Here is a 16172-nt window from a genome sequence, read left to right on the forward strand (position 1 = left end):
GCAGAAGAATCATAGAATCAACCAGGTTGGAAAAGACCTTTAAGCTCATCCAGTCCAACCATTCCCCAGCACTGCCAAGGCCACCACTAACCCGTTGCACTGAGGGCCTTGTTTACACCATTTGTGAGCACTTGCAGGGACGGTGACTCCAGCCCTGCCCTGGGCAGCCTGTTCCAATGCCTGAGCACCCTCTGGGGAAGGAATCGTTCCTAATCTCCAGTCTAAACCTCCTCTGGCACAGCTTGAGGCTGTTTCCTCTTGTCCTGTCACTTCTTGCTTGGGAGAAGAGACCCTCACCTCACTACAACCTCCTTTCAGGCAGTTGTAGAGAGCAATAAGGTGCCCCCTGAGCCTCCTCTTCTCCAGGCTAAACCCCCCTCCCAATGCCCTGAGCCTGATTCCTGCCTGCTCTTGACCGGTGTTTAGAGCTATAGTCAGAAGATTCCTGTAATCCAACAAGAAGGAGCATCTGAGCCTGGTGAGGGACAGGATGTGCTTGAGATCCATTGTGGAGTCTGCCTCTGCCTTAGGTGCTCACGAGTAAGCTTTCGTATATGGAGAGGAGACTTGGTCGCAGCCTGTGAGCCTGGTCACCAGGTCTGGGATGGAAAACCTCTTCCTGGGGGAGAATTGAAGGGGGCTGAGAGGTTTCAAACCTCTCCAGGGCCGTTTGCATTTCTTCTTTCTTAATCACTAAGGAAGAACACCCAGCTGCATTGCAATGAAGCCATTAACAAACTGCCCCCGTGGAAGCACGATGGCAGCAGTGATGGGAGTGAAGCAAGGCTGCCCGTGACCTACCTCGGCACGCGTAGGGTGTTCTGCAGAGCACGGTCCCCGCACTTGAATTCTTCTGGAAGATGCTGATGGTGACCGGGGCTTCTCTTCTTCGCTCCTGCACTTCATCCGCGTTGCCCCTGTGCCTGGCAGGGGAGGGCTGCTGCATCTTTAAAGCCTTCTCGGGGCTGTGCAGGGCTGTGCGGAGGCAGCTCCATTGAAGTATTTGAATGAGAGCAGGAAGGGGGGTGTGTGCATGTGGCTATTGGCAGAGCTCTCTTTGACATCCCTCTCAACAGCTGGGCTCTGCTTTGCTTCAGAGCTGCTTGTCAGAGCAATTAGCTTGCTGTAGCAGCAGCGACGATCACTAGCGTTTCAGTCGGGGTTGGGAGCCGTTCGAAGGAGCGATGTTATCCTGGCAAAGTTCCTCTTGAGCTGGTCGTGGCAATGAGGGCTCCGTTGGAATCAGGGGACAGATGACCTGCTGAGAGTGCAAAGCCACCGCGGTGAGTTTATTTTTAGACTAAGTCTTCAGTTATTTTGGGCTTGAGAGAGATTGACTGGAGACTTTTCCTTCCCCTCTTCCCCGTACCCACACTGTGTGAAATACAGCATAGCTATAAATGCAAGTGTCTCAGGGCTGGGGAGCCGACCTCGTTCATCTCGGGTAAGTAAGTGACAGGATTTCTGCTGCTTTGCTGGGGTTCGTTTAAAATGGTGCTGTGCTAAAACGCATATGTGGCTCTGCGAGACTGGAGAGCGTGAGATGAGCGTTCTCCTTCCTCCTTTTGTGATGCAGGGGATGCACCGACAGCGGGGGAATCCCCAGCAAGCACACTGCACTCTCCCATGTCATGAAGGAGTTCCCTGTGACGGTCTCATGGGTTCTCCTTGTGTCGTAGCTCGGCATTTAGGCGGCTTGCTCCTGGGTAGTTTCTCTTTTGCCAAGACAAAATGCTTCCTGCTCTTCTGCTGGGTTATACAGGAGAGGATTTACTTGCTTGAAGCTGGCTAGCTGGTGAGAAACGTTGGCTAGTTCATTGGCTATGTGCCACAGGACGGTTTCAGGTTAGCTTATGCAGTTTGGTGTTCTGTAGGACTATATTTGTGTTCACCTATATATGTTAACCCCATGTTTTAATCATCTTAAACCTGTTACTGAAGCGGGTTTAGTTGAGCCAGGAATTGAGGTTGCCTTCATTGCCTTCTCACGCAGGTTCATCACCTGGTCTTGCCTAAAAAACCTCAGGTACTGGAAATGATGTTCCCTTCATTTGAGATTTAGGAGCTGCTTTTCTTGGGCTCCATGTTACCTACTGCAGGATATTTGTTCAGGTGTGTTGGACCCATTTCCTTTCCCTTCATGTCTTTAAAATGTCACGGCTTCCAGATCCTCAAGCCTCAGATGATGCTTCCAGTTCAAATAGGATGCTTCCAGTTTAAAGAAGCATTAAACTGGAAGCATCGCTTGTGGCTTGAGGATCTGCAAGCAGCAGGAGCAGCCACTGCAGTGAATGGTGAAGGCTGTATGGACAGTGGGAAGGGAAACATCTTACCCCTTACCTGCTCTTCACACTCCTTCTTCTGTGTCAAGTCCAACTTTTGCAGCTGGCAGCCAAAAAATTAAGTTGATGTTTTTCTTTTTTCCTTTAAATCATCATGATTCCCTGCTTTGTGTAATGATCAGCTCCGATTCTGGATCCCACCTGGAAAACAGCCTCAGTGTCTTCTATTTGCTGTGTACCCCTTTGCCCTGTAGTGTGTCGAGTGGCTCAGCATCAGCATGGTGAGAAGCAGGAGCATCAGCCTTGAAAATGGGGATATAGATAGCAGCCCTGCTTTTTGAACGAGGGAAGCCCATCATTCCAGGTTGGAAGGACCTCAAGGATCATCTGGTCCAACCTTCTTAGGCAAAGCAGGACCTAGACTGGATGTCCCAGCACCTTGTCCAGCCAGATCTTGACAGTGTCCAACCCTGGGGAGTCCCCACTTCCCTGGGGAGATGATTCCAATGGCTGACTGTTCTCAGTGGGAAAGATTTTCCTTATATCCAGACAGACTCTCCCCCTCTTGTGCCCAGCTCTCCTCCTCCGTGTGACTCCTTGTCAAAAGCCTCTGTCTTCTCTGTAGCCACCTTTTAAATCCTGGACTATGGTGACAAGGTCTCCCTTGGGACTTCTTTTCTCCTGGCTGAACAGACCCAGCTCCCTCAGCCTTTCCTCACACGGCTGCCCAGTCCTCTCATTATCATTGTGGCCTTTCTGCAGCCTGTCCACATCTCTTTTCATATATAGGGACGAGCACAGCATTCCAGGTATGGCCCAGCAGGCACTGGGTGGGACAATGGCATCCTTATCTCTATTAGTGATGCCTGTGTTGATGTCCCCCAGCATCCTGTTGGCTTTTGTGCTGCAGCTGCACACTGGTCGCTCCTATTGGGCTTGTGTCCATCACAAGAAGAGCTCTTTCTAATGCCAGGCATTCTGCTGAAGCCTGGTTACCACCTCCATCTCCTGCAGGATTTGCCTACCTGATCAAGGATTTCACTGTGGATGGGTTCAGGTGGAAGGAATTCTGCTTGGGGGGTTCTCTGGAAAAGTTAGGCTATGTCAGGGTTTTCGTCTGGGCTGTGGAAGGGTTAACAGAAGTTCCTGCTCAATGCTGTCCTAGTGCATCCTGACACAGTGAAAAGGAGGTGGATCATTCCTTGCTAGCTTTTCAGGAAACCCCTGTGGTGGACAGCCCTCCTTAATTGTTGCTGGGAAACTGCTTTGACGTCACGGGGAGCAGTTCCCTGCTCTTCAGATGAAGACAGGAATAGCTCGTGATGGGGAAAGGAAGACCAGGGGAAATGGAGAAGGGAACTCTCTGATGGGGAGATGCTCATCGTGGATTTGTCTTTACTGCCCAGGGGCCCTCAGAGGAGCTGTCCCCAAGTGCAGTGTTGGGACTGGACATGAGCCGTTTGTACCTCTGGCTTCTGGTTTGTGGTTTGGTTTTCGTTCCCAACAAGGAGGAAAGGGTTCACTGCAGCTCCCAAAATAAAAGGGAAAGAGGACAGCATCACGGTTTTGTTTGTCTGGTTTTAACATCAAATAGATAATACCCCTTTGACTTAGAAAGGCTGAAAATGGCTTCTGTGGCTGTGAACCTCAAGTAAAAGGGAGTTTGAAGCCTGAGGCTGTTTAAACCCACTTTCTTCAGTATCATTTGACCACCTCCTCCTGGAAACCCTCCCGTGGTGATTGTGCAGTAGGTTCCTTTCTCCCAGTGCTGTTCTTTCTGTCCAGCCTTTCTAGGAGGCACATAAAGCTGCTTGCATCTAATAACTGGAGCAGAAACTCTCTGCATCTCTTTCTTCATGCCTGCAGAATAGGTGTGAGCAGAGTTTACTCATCCTGTTCCAAGTACTTCAGAGATTCTTTTGTACCCAGAAGTGCTGTAGAGCAGCAAAGAATGCCCTGGGTTGCTGATTTGAGTCTGATGCTTCCGACTGGAGAGCTGGAAATGCAAGTAAACTGCCTGGCAAAGAGGTGGTGTGGAGCAGTGAGGCTCCACTGCCGATGCTGAGCGCTGCAAACAGAATTCCATCTCCTTTTCCTCCAGTCTCCTTTTCTTGTTGGGTCACTTGAACATAAAAGCTGTTCCAGTGCATGGTTCCATAACAGGCAATAACGGATGCATTATTTTAAGCTGATTTCTAACCATTTGTTGTGGCTGCTCACTTGCATTTTCCTGTGCTACCTCCCTCCATGCACCATTTTCTCCTCTCGATGCGTATATAAAAGGAAGCATGCCTCAAAAGTGGAGCAGGAAGCCAAATTGGGGTGGGGAGGAGGCTTGCAGTGGGATCTGGGGATCTTTACAGCCTCTGGCTTTGGTGCTGAACTGCATTATCTTCCCCAGGAGATCTCCAGCATGCCTGAATCCAATGACTGCCTTCTTTCTGTGTCATCAACTTATTCGCAGCAGCAATGAGGTGGGAGCTCTGGTCTTGCGTAGCGTATAGGCTGCTCCTGGAGTCAAAAGCAAGGACCCGACTATGCAGGCAGTCAAGCTGGATTCTCTGAGCACATCGGTCAACTCCGCACCGAAGCTTCCCGCAGATGGTGACTCTTCCTGCCACTGCTATCCCCAGTCAGCAGTTTCCTTGTAGAGGGGGGAAAAACCCAACACACTTTTCCTTTGTCATTTTGCTGTTCTCCTTTGGCTGTGAGCCCCTGGTAGAGCTGACTCAGTGATGGCAGCTGACTGCATGATGCTATGGACGTTGCCACCTCTGTATTCCTGGCAGAGGAACAGGATCTGTGTCGCTTCACTGACAGGCCATTTCTCCCCTTGCGTTGGTCCTTGTGGTAAGGATGCTTCTGAGCTGGGATACCCTCCTAACTGGTACAGGGAATCCTTCGTTGGTTCAGTATCTGCTCTCAGTCTGAAGGCTCAGGGCTCGGTTACAAGTGGAAGATACCTCCTTTGCTCCTGAAATTCATCTACTGCTGCGAAAGGCAGCAGTTTAAGTTGCATAAAAAGAGCAGAGTGGCCTTTGGGGCAGGAAGCAAAGACCTGTCTTGAGAGAGAACATCTGGAGGGGCAAGAAATTACTTGTTCTGCTTTGAATGTTGTGATAATTCAGATGCACCTGTACTGGTGAACAGCCTTTTTTAGAGGTACTTAGAATGAAGAAGCGCTTCAGGATTACACCTCTCTCCAGGCTCCGGTTCCTATGTTCCTATTTAACTGGTGTTATCTTTTCCCTCCTTGGAGTTGTTTGGGTGGGATGTGCTGGAGACCTCCTGATATGCTCCAGAATTGAACTTGAGGGGGCTTTGCATCTCACTTGCATTTCCTGTCTCCTTGTTCCTATAAGGTTATTTCCACCTGGAGTCAAACCTTTCCATCTGCATCATCATTTCACCTCTGATGTAATGTGGGGGTGGAGATTAAGATATAAGGCAGTGACTAAGCACTGGGAGCCTATGCACTGTGCAGTCAGATACAAGTGGCCTCCTGGGTTTTGGGTTGGATTTGATTGGTTTTTCCTGCTTGTTTTGGGTTGGTTTTGGGGTTGGTTTTTTTTGCTAGGTTTTGTAGGAATTGTATGGGAGTGAGGAATTAAATCCCTCTCTTCAACTGGTAATAAAACAATGGAGAGAATGCAAGACATGCTGATTCGTTGGCTGAGACAGTTGCAATTTATGAGTGTGCCTGGGTATGGTGTTGGGGCTTTCTCACTGCTCCAAGTGCTAGTTCTAGGTCAAACTGTTGCCCCTGATAGGGTGCTCTTCCCCAACAGGAGAACCTCTGCTCTGGAGCCAGGCTGAGAGAGCTGGCCTTGCTCAGCCTCGAGAAAAGGCTCCAGAGAGACCTTAGAGCAGCTCCAGTGCCTGAAGGGGCTACAAGAAACCTGGAGAGGGGCTTTGGGCAAGGGCCTGTAGGGACAGGCCAAGGGGAATGGCTTTAACCTGCCCGAGGGGAGACTGAGCTGAGCTCTTAGGCAGAAGCTCTTCCCAGTGAGGGTGCTGAGGCGCTGGCACAGGGTGCCCAGAGAAGCTGTGGCTGCCCCATCCCTGGCAGTACTCAAGGCCAGGTTGGACACAGGGGCTTGGAGCAAGCTGCTCCAGTGGAAGGGGTCCCTGCCTGTGGGCAGCTTTAATGTCTCTTCCAACACAAACCAGTCTGTGATTTGATGAAGCAGCGTGTACTCAAAAGGCTCTTTACCTGTTTGCTTTCAAGCCGAGGCTTCAGACCTGTTGTGGGATGCCCCTGTCAGCAGTGTCTGTGCAGGCAGCTTCCATTCTGCAGAGCAGACTGGACACTGAACGGAAGGAGGTGTTTCAGGATCTGTGGTGGCCCTCATTGGTTGTATTAGCAAAGCCTTGAATCACAGCCTCCTGTTACGGCTGTGCTTTAATACAGCAAAAACTCTACCAGCTGCGGTGCCCTGGCAGAAGAGGGGAGGACAAAAGCCTCCGTGCAGGCAGGGAGCACTGTGCTGCCTGGAGCAGGAGAACCGAGGAGCCTTTAATGCCTTGAATTTGCAGCCGCCTCCACTTCTTCCTGTGAAAACCTTTTCCTACAGCAGACGCTGTGCTCAGGAAGGAGAATGGGGAGGGGGGACTCTAAATCACCCCCAAACTCATCCGGTTGCTCCTAGCGACAGAGCCTTGTTGCCATGGAGCTGTGATTCTCATTGGCTGCCTCCGGAGCCAATGAGCAAATTGTTGGTGCGAGCATCACTTTGTGATAGATGATGCTGATACTGAAGCCTTATACAGAGGGGTGAAGTGAAACACTGAAGGCCACAGCTTATTGGGGTGAATTATCAGTTGCACCAACAAACCTCCCTTGGGGTGGTCCAGCTCATCCTGCCTACATCTGCTCCCAGTGCTCAGAATTGACATGATTGTCCACCCGAGCAATGTGGTGGGGACTGTCCTGCCCCCCCAGTGAATCACCGGCCTCAGGATATTTATTTCTGAGCCCTCAGAGGACTTTAACTCTGCTTTAGTGTGCAGTTGGATGTGCTTTGTTTCTAAGTATGCTTTCCTTCTATGTTAAAACCAGCCTGAAGAAAGCTGCTGTTGTTATGGCTGTGTCAGGATTTCTTAGCAGTGAGGCTCTGCAGCCTTCTCTGTAGTGAAAACTGTTCCATTGACATTGATGACCTGAGCTGAGTCTGAAAATTGCACCCTCAGCAAGCTTGATGGTAACACAGAGCTGTGTAGTGCAGCTGATACACTGAAGGGAAGGGATGCCATCCAGAGAGACCTGGACAGCCTGCAGAGATGGGCCCCTGCAAACCTCATGGAGTTCTACAAGGCCGAGTGAATGGTCCAGCCCCTGGGTCAGAGCAATCCCAAGTTCAAATACAGGCTGGTCGGAGAATGGATTGAGAGCAGGCCTGAGGAGAACGACTTGGGGATGTTGGTTGAAGAGAAGCTCCCCGTGACCCAGCTTCAGTGTGCACCTGAGCCCAGACCCCCGCCATGTGCTGAGCTGCATCCCCAGAGCGTGAGCAGCAGCTCAGGGAGGGGATTCTCCCCCTCTCCTGTGCTTTGGGGAGACCTTAGGGCAGCTCCAGTGCCTAAAGGGGCTACAAGAAACCTGGAGAGTGTCCCATCACCTCCCCCAGGGAAGAGCTTCTGCCTAAGAGCTCATCTCAGTCTCCCCTCTGGCAGGTTAAAGCCATTCCTCTTGGCCTGTCCCTACAGGCCCTTGTCCAAAGCCCCTCTCCAGGTTTCCTGCAGCCCCTTTAGGCGCTGGAGCTGCTCTAAGGTTGCCCCTTAAGGAGCCTTCTCATCTCCAGGCTGAACCAGCCCAGCTCTAGGAGCATGTCCGTGACTTCCTCTGGACTCACTTCACCAGCTCCACATCCCTGTGGTGTTGCCCCAGAGCTGAACACATCACCTCTGTCGTGTCCCTGACAGGGCTCAGCTCAGTCCCACCCACCCCAGCGTCCTCTGAACTTCCACATTCTCTGCAAGCCGCTGTCTGTCACAGCAGCTCTTGTCTGCCACCCCCTTGCTGCATCCCACGTCTGTCCTGGGGGAGCAGGGCTGATTCATTCATACCAAAAGGAAACCTCCTCTCGAAAGCATCACTATTGAGAAGCACTAGCAATGCACATACCTTCATTGAATTATATGTGCAGGGAGACATCCTGCAGGACTGCTGCTGGGGATAGAAGCTGTATTATGGGGGGGAATCCAACAAATGTCAATTCAGTGGCTCTGATTTGTCTTTTCTGGAAGAGGAGAGGGAAAGCTGATGATCTTCCCCTTGTGATGCCAAAGTTCCATTGTAGTATGATGAGAGAAGATCCCCTTACCATGCTCTGAGGTGCTTGGCTTGGTGCTAAAATCTTATTATAGGGGGGCTGGTGAGTAAATCAAGCAAGTGCTCCCTTTTCTGACCTAGTTGCTGTTGGAGGCATCGGAGCAGAGTACAGCTCCCCCCGTGCAGCACCCTCACTCTGAACCCTTGAGCTACGTCACTTCTTCCTTTCCTGGAAAGGAAAATCATTTTCATATCAAAGAAGTTATCGGGCTCAGTGCCTGCACCGGGGACCTCTGTTTGTCTCAGAGACTCTGTTCTGCCCAGGTAGTGTCTCCAGAGACTTGGTGAGAGTTGTGCAGCTCCTGCAAGGTCCCCTTGAGCCACTCATTCAAGGGGTTGTGCTCTCGTGAGGGTGCTCGGTTTGGGGTCTTTGTATGCAGCTCAAAAAGGGAGTTACAACCTGTATGGCCAAGAGTCTGTGTTACAGCTTAAAACTCTCTCCAGCACCTGATTCCTTTCTCCCCTTTTGGCCATATCTTTTGGCAGGTGCCCGTTGCTGCGTTGTAGGGCTCTGAAGATGTCCAACAGCAACACAGCCCAGGAGTCTCTGGAAATAATGAAGGAGTCGGAGAAAAAGGTGGTTGAGGAATCTGTGAACAAAACCAAATACGTATCCAGGTCACCGAGCAAGGAGGAGGTGGAGAAGGATGGCGGGGAGGAGGTCGGTGTGCGCCAGGAGTCTCAGGTAAGTGCAGACGAGGGGGTGGTCCCTTGGGGGAGTCCCCCACATTCAGCTTCCTGCCTTCTCTTTCCTTTTTCCATAGAGGCGAACTTCAAGCCATGGACATGCCAGGAAAAGAGCCAAGGTATGACCTCTTCTGATGTCCCATTCTTCATTGTGGCCACCCTGCACTGAGTTGTGATCCCAGGCTGGTACTCTCAAGCCTTTCCTGTCTGCAGATGCAACAACGCAGCACATGACAGCTCAGGACAGTCACTTGCCATGCCCTGGAGCAGGAGTGCTCCTTTTTAGCACATGAAGGAACTGTTTGCTGCTATTTACTGCCACTCCTTTCCCTTCCCCAGAGCCCAACACACCAGAAGTGAAATTCAGAGGTGTCACTGGAGGGACAGGGCATGTTGCACCCTCCAGTTAAAAGACAGAGTTAGGTACAACTGCCATACGTAAGGCAGAACACGTCTATGCACCTCAGGCCTTTCTCCTTATTGTTGCTGCTCCCTGGGATCTCATGTGACTGGTTGATATAGAATCATAGGATGGTTGGGGTTGGAAAGGACTTTAAGTTCCAACCGCCTGCCGTGGGCAAGGACACCTCACACTAGACCATGTCGCCTAAGGCTGTGTCCAACCTGGTTGACTGTGTGAGTGGCTTGGTAGTGCAGCATCATGACCTTAAGCGGGTGCATTTTGGCTGTGGTGTCTTAATTGTCCTCTTTCTTTTCCTTTTCCAGTCTAATTCAAAGCTTAAACTGGTCAGGAGTTTGGCTGTATGTGAAGAATCATCCAGCCCCTTTGTAGATGGGCTGCTGGAGTCACAGGTAGGCCTAGAATAAGACAAGCTGTGGAGCAGGGAAGCCTGGAAAATCCTTGCCTTGCTGGAAGTGATGTCCTGTCCTCTGAGAGCCAGGAATTTTCCCCAAGAAACTACTTTTGAAGGAATGGGTTATGTCTGTGGGCACTGCTCATACATGCAAGGAATCATCTGCTTCAACCCCCTGGGCACCCACAAATGCTCACACTGTGCAAGCTCATGCCCCCAAAATGAAATGATACTTTGGCCATGGGAAGGAAGATTTGATCCAAGCCCTTTCCCTGATGCTCAGGCTGAAAGCAGCCAGCTCACAGAGGAAAAGAGGTGATCCCCATCTGTGGTCACTGTGGGCAGTGCCAGAGAAGCCGGAGCTTGGAGGTGGGCAGCAGTCAGGGAAGTGCTTTAGAAGAGTCTTCCTGAAACAGTGCAGGACTCACCTTAGTGAGTCAAAGATGTAACAGCATCTTACCAGCTTCAAATAGGGAAGTGTGTGATTTAGATTCTGAGGTGATCCAGGCAAGTGACAACAGTGACAAATGCTCTTGAGAGTCCCCTCAGTGCCTGCCAAAAGCTTTTCATTGGAAGGAGGGTGGGGAGAGAAACTGCTTTGGCTGCTCTTAGAATGGGGATGCCTGTGAAATGGCTCACATCCACGACCTGAATCCCCTGCCTTTCAGTGCTGGCTGTCCCAGCTCCAGGGGATGTTCAAGTGACTCAGACCAGCCTGGGGCTTTTTGTTGCAGGATATCATTCAGTTGCATGTTAGCTGCCCTTCTGACAAAGAAGAGGAAAAGTCCACGAAAGATGGGGCTGAGAAAGAAGAAAAAGACAAGAATAAAGAAAAGGCTCCAAGGAAAATGCTATCTCGAGGTGAGGTGCTCGATGGTGACTGTATCATTTCTATGGCATCCTTTCTGGAGCAGAGCCTGCAGAGTGAGGGGAAGGATTTCTTTAGATTGGCATGTGCCCTAGCAGACTTGCAGGCTTCCTGCAGCATTCCTAGTGATCTGGTGGCTTTTTAACAGTGCAGATGCAAACCCAAGAACTCCCACCATAAGGACTTTTGCTTCCAGTTTCAGTTGCCACACATGGCAAGCTGTGAGGCTGCAAGAAGGTCAGCTCAGTTTCTGCCGTACAATCCTGCGTGTGTGATCTTGGGGCATAGAAATGGCTAAAAGATAAGCATTTAATCTGGTGAGCAAATTGCAGCTGAAGTCCTTGTACAGACAGCAGCTCTGCACTGGGGCAGGTTCAGTTTTGCTTGCTTGTTTTGCTGTGATTGCTTTTAAATGACAAAGGGTGTGGGGAGAGGGAAAGAACAGGGTTCTTCTGCACCCAGTATCAAAGGTGCAGAAATTGCTTGTACAGAATATGCTATAATAGCATGGAATATCCTGAGCATGCTCCAAGTGGTTGGGTTTAGGGACAGGGTTTCCTTCCATGACCTGATCTCATCTCCCTTTCTCTGTCATCCTCCTCCCGTGTGCCTTGTACCAATGCTCCTGCAGCCCATGGCAGAAAGGGGACATGGTCCTGATTGTACAGATGGAGACTCTTGACCTAGAGGTTGTGTTCAGAGCCTGTGCTAGAAACTGGGCTCGAGCCCAGGTGATACAGGTCCCAGCCTGAAGAAAGTGCGCTTTTCTTCCTCTCTTCTTGTCATGAATACTCAGTGCTGAGGATGAGGCTCAGTTCCCTGTGAGGACAGGAAGGCACGCACCTCTTCCCTTCGCTCTGTTCTGTTGCAGTGTTTTGTTAACTTGTTCTGCTGTTGCTGTTGTGTTGTTTTCAGATTCCAGCCAGGAATATACAGACTCCACTGGGATAGATTTGCATGAGTTTTTAGTAAATACACTGAAAAAAAACCCACGGTAGGTGCCTTCTCACTAAAACCACTTGCTAATGGAGTGAAGGGAAGGGAGTACCTGGTGACCAATGAATCATAGGATGGTTTGGGTTGGAAAGGACCTTAAGATCATCCAGTTCCAACCCCCCTGCCATGGCCAGGGATGCCTCACACTAGGCACTCTGTTCAACCTGGCCTTGAACACTTTTATTGACTCTTAAACCCATGGAGTTTGTGTGCACGTGTGGACATGTCTGTGTCTTGGGAGGAAGGGGCATTACGGCAGCTATGGAAAGTACCTGCAAGTGTGTTTTACCTTTCAGAGGGTGTTACTGGAGCTGGGGCAGTGTAGAAACAAAAAGGACAATTGTGATTTGATATACCGCAGTCAAGCAAAACGTGTAATTGTGTATGATGGAGAGATAGTGTTTGTTTGAATGCAAGCAGGAAGGAAGCTTGATTACTTGAAAACCCTTTCTATAACTGATTGTCAAATCCCAACCTCAAAAGAAACCACTGCTGTGTCACTAATAAATAGAATCAACCCAAATGCTGGCATAGGAATAGCGAAGCTGGGGTCTCTACCAGTGGAGCTTCCAGCAGAGCAGAGAGTCAATATTACCCAAAGCCCACCACGGGGTAAAACAGCTTTAAACTGCCAGATATCTGGCAATTCATTTACCATATATGAATAAATGTGGAGTTTCTTAGTTCATTCCTGTGGAGGGTGTGTGAAGCCTAATTAACAGGGTTGCTTGCTCCAGGTATTTGTGTTTGTCACAGGGAAGGGCTGTCACACAGAGAAAGCAGAATTTCACTCTTTAAAGGTGGCCTTTTCCTTTTTGTTTTCTTGACAGGGATAGAATGATGCTACTAAAGTTAGAACAGGAGATTCTGGAATTTATTAGTGATAACAAGTAAGTGGTCATCATGTTTGTGTCATGCAAAACAGTATGGAGTGTCTTTTGGGCACACTGGGAAGAGGCCTGTTCTTTTGTACATCCCACGGTCATAGAAAGGTTTGGGTTGGAAGGGACCATAAAGCTCATCCAGTTCCAACCCCCTGTCATGGGCAGGGATACCTTCCACTAGGCTGCTCCACCCCCTGTCCAACCTGGCCTTGATCCTCCATCTCCATTTGTCCGTACACAAGGACTTGCCTCCTGACTTAACTGCTTGGGATATGTGCCATGGTCTGATGTGGGACCTGGTTAAGACATCTCCAGCCTTGATCTCTCTTTTGGTGTCAAATGATCATTGTCTGTTTCAAAGCCTTCTAAATTCTAACGCTTTCTCCCCTCTTCTCAGCAATCAGTTTAAGAAGTTCCCTCAGATGACCTCATACCATCGGATGCTGCTGCACCGGGTAGCTGCCTACTTTGGCATGGACCATAACGTGGACCAAACTGGGAAGGCAGTCATTATCAACAAGACCAGTAACACACGAATGTAAGGGGGAAGGAGGGGAGGAGAACAACTGGGCTGGAATCCCCTTCCCTGCGTGGGGCTACCTGACCCCCAGATGCAAAGCCCTGGTCCAGAGCAGGATGGATCCCACACCATGTGTTTTTGCCTCCATAAGAAGGGCAGGTCCCCTCTCTAGAAGAGGAGAATCCTTCACTTCCAGTCCTATTTGCAAGCCCTTCCTAGCTCTCTAGTTCTCAGAGAAGAGACAGGAGCTCTTGTTGCCCTCACAAAGGAGAGATTTAACACAACAAAACACCTTTGCACACCTCCTTAATCCCTGCAAAGCAGTGGGTTTAGAGAGACAGTTCTGTGCCTTGTGTTTCCCCTTCTAACAAGGGCCTGTTCTTCCTTTGCAGCCCTGAGCAGAGGTTCTCTGAGCACATCAAAGATGAGAAGAATGCAGAGTTCCCGCAGAGGTTCATCCTAAAACGAGATGATACCAGCATGGACCGAGATGATAATCAGGTAAGGGGTGGTAATGCAGTGTCTCCATACTTTGTGAAAGTCAAATGTGACTTCTCTAAGCTGAGAACTCTCAATTTCTCTTGGGTTTCCTGCAGTAACCTTCTTTAATAGAAGCTTCCACCCCACCCAAGCAGCCGCATCTAGCTATATCCTGAAAACCTGACAAAATACTGTGGAAATGCATGAAGAATTTGTGTGGATTCTATGGGGGGTACTTTCCTGTACCCTGAATATCATCTGGTGGCTGGGCCAGGCTTTAAGGTGAAGCCTTTTGCTAAGGTTCCCTTGGAAATGCCCCAGAGCTGTGTTGCCAAGCATCTCTCCCACCCCTTCCTGGGGCTTGCAGCGAGTCCAGCTGCGAAGTCAACAGGACTCAGAGTGCTGCTGGAAGGAAACCATCGGCAAAATGCAACACTTTTTGCCAGTCATCCAAGCTCAAAACCCTCCTGAATCTCTGGCTGCCCTCGGGCTGTCTCAGGTGGCACCAGACCCGTAATGCAGAGCTAGCTTGTTCATCTGTGGCTGCGTTCCCAGCCTGTGTCAGACAGACTCTTGAACGTCAAAACTGGGGCAGGAGAGGCAAGAGACAGGAGACCTCTTCACCAGGGATCTCAGGCTCTTTGCTCTTGTAGCTCCTATCTTTACATCGCCCCAGAATACCACTATCCCTTGCCTTTGGGTCATGTTGCTGAACTTAAGGCGTCAGGCTGGGGAGCTGGTCATTTCAATCAGTGTCAGTTTCTGGTTTCCCCATGGTGGCACTCTGCAGGTGATGCAGCTACCCATGAAGCACAGAATTCATGTCTGAGCAGGAGTTTGCTGTGTTGGCATATGCTCCAAAGAGCGGCCTTTAGCTTTTGACCCCTGGGAACAGCCTGTCTTCCAGAAGCACGTGGTGATATTCCTGATCTGTCCTTTCTGAATCAGGCAGAGTAGTTGTGCTTGATCCAGGAGGTGGAGTGCACTAAGACCTCCAGGATGTTCATCCCTAGACATAGGTGTTCGGAAGGTAGGTTCAAAGGCAGAGGCTGTGTCACTGCATCCAGGCATCATGCACGCACTCCGTAATCCACGTCCACTTACACTGCTGCATAAAAATGCCAGCAGCTGACTGAGCCCCCTGCTCCCATTGGCAACTGCTGACCCGCTGAGATGTGTTTGTCCCTTCAGATCAGACTCCCCTTGCAGGATGGGAGAAGGAGCAAATCTATAGAAGAGCGAGAGGAAGAGTATCAGCGGGTCAGGGAGCGGATATTTGCACGAGAGGTAAGCTTGGATGACTCACTTGCCAGGTACCCTCCTGGAACGTTGTGGCAGAAGGTGGCCTTGACTGTGCTGAGAGGTCAGATCTTGTCAGTGCCTTTTCTACCAATTTCCGAGTGGTCTTCCTAGGGTTGAATTCCAACTCCTACCAAAGATGTCTAAGACCTTGAGATAGAGGAGCTACACCTCCACTCCCCAGTCTGCTCCTTCCCTAAATTGCCTACTACACGTGTGGGGACTGACAGAAGGGGCAGGTTTGCTCCTTGCTGCCCAGCAAGATGATAAGCTTTTGCAGTGGCATTTCTGGGATGACTAGCAAATCAATGGATGAATCTGAAAGGAGCTGCAACTTCGACCTCCTGACCAAGCAGTGCTGGCCTTGGAGTATCAGGCAGGGCTCTGTGCCTTTGCAGGATGAATTGGGCAGTACATTTGTTGTCTTTCTTAACGGAGTGTCCAGCTTGGTTATTGCTTCCTTGAAATCTCTGCTCCCTACATGGAACTCCTCTAAGTTGGAGCTGTGTTCCTTGCTCACATCTGGCTCAGAGAGACTGCTGTGCTCTGCTCTGTTGAGTATTGTCTGCCAGCTGGAGGCAGCTCTCCATGCTGTGCCAAGTGATGGAATCAGGGCCGATTCCAAGTGCCCATCTGCCGTGGATCACGTTCAAAGTCCAGCTCCTTGCCTGCTGCTTTTGAGCACCTTGGGGAAGACGCCTTTCATTCATCCTAATGGGAATTGCCATGTGCCTGCCCAAGGAGGATGTTAAGGCAGCCGCTGTGGTGAGCTGCATTGAGTCACCAGGCTTCAGCCAGTGACTCTCCAGCCGGTTGTGATCAGGGACTTGTCTTCCATGCACAGGCCCAAAGCCATCCAGACAGGTTAGCAAGCAGCCCTGCCTGTAGTCCTGGACTAGAGTATGTGCTGCCCCGTGTTAGCACACCATGGGGTGGACATGTACTTACCCTTGCTCTGTGTTCATGGGCTGAGCCAGCGCTTTGCTTCTAGCTTCCAGAGGCAGGGGTGA

The 16172-nt window shown here is 50.3% G+C and overlaps 1 protein-coding gene across 10 annotated transcripts in view; it reads left to right on the forward strand.

Annotated features, from left to right (window-relative positions):
- Positions 1 to 16172, forward strand: part of R3HDM2 (R3H domain containing 2) — a 40347-nt gene that overhangs the window by 11160 nt on the left and 13015 nt on the right. For 6 of the 10 annotated variants that reach the window (XM_065659762.1, XM_065659766.1, XM_065659765.1 and 3 more), the window contains exons 2-10: positions 9100 to 9298; positions 9378 to 9419; positions 10027 to 10113; positions 10850 to 10976; positions 11899 to 11977; positions 12810 to 12869; positions 13261 to 13401; positions 13776 to 13884; positions 15055 to 15150. In XM_065659762.1, the coding sequence (XP_065515834.1) occupies positions 9131 to 9298; positions 9378 to 9419; positions 10027 to 10113; positions 10850 to 10976; positions 11899 to 11977; positions 12810 to 12869; positions 13261 to 13401; positions 13776 to 13884; positions 15055 to 15150 (909 nt within the window). In that variant the 5' untranslated portion in view covers positions 9100 to 9130. The remainder of the gene's footprint in view (positions 1 to 9099; positions 9299 to 9377; positions 9420 to 10026; positions 10114 to 10849; positions 10977 to 11898; positions 11978 to 12809; positions 12870 to 13260; positions 13402 to 13775; positions 13885 to 15054; positions 15151 to 16172) is intronic. The other 4 variants (XM_065659767.1, XM_065659770.1, XM_065659771.1 and 1 more) reach the window with 2 other exon arrangements.

Source organism: Lathamus discolor, chromosome 23, assembly GCF_037157495.1.
Source record: "Lathamus discolor isolate bLatDis1 chromosome 23, bLatDis1.hap1, whole genome shotgun sequence".
Classification (NCBI taxonomy): Eukaryota; Metazoa; Chordata; class Aves; order Psittaciformes; family Psittacidae; genus Lathamus; species Lathamus discolor.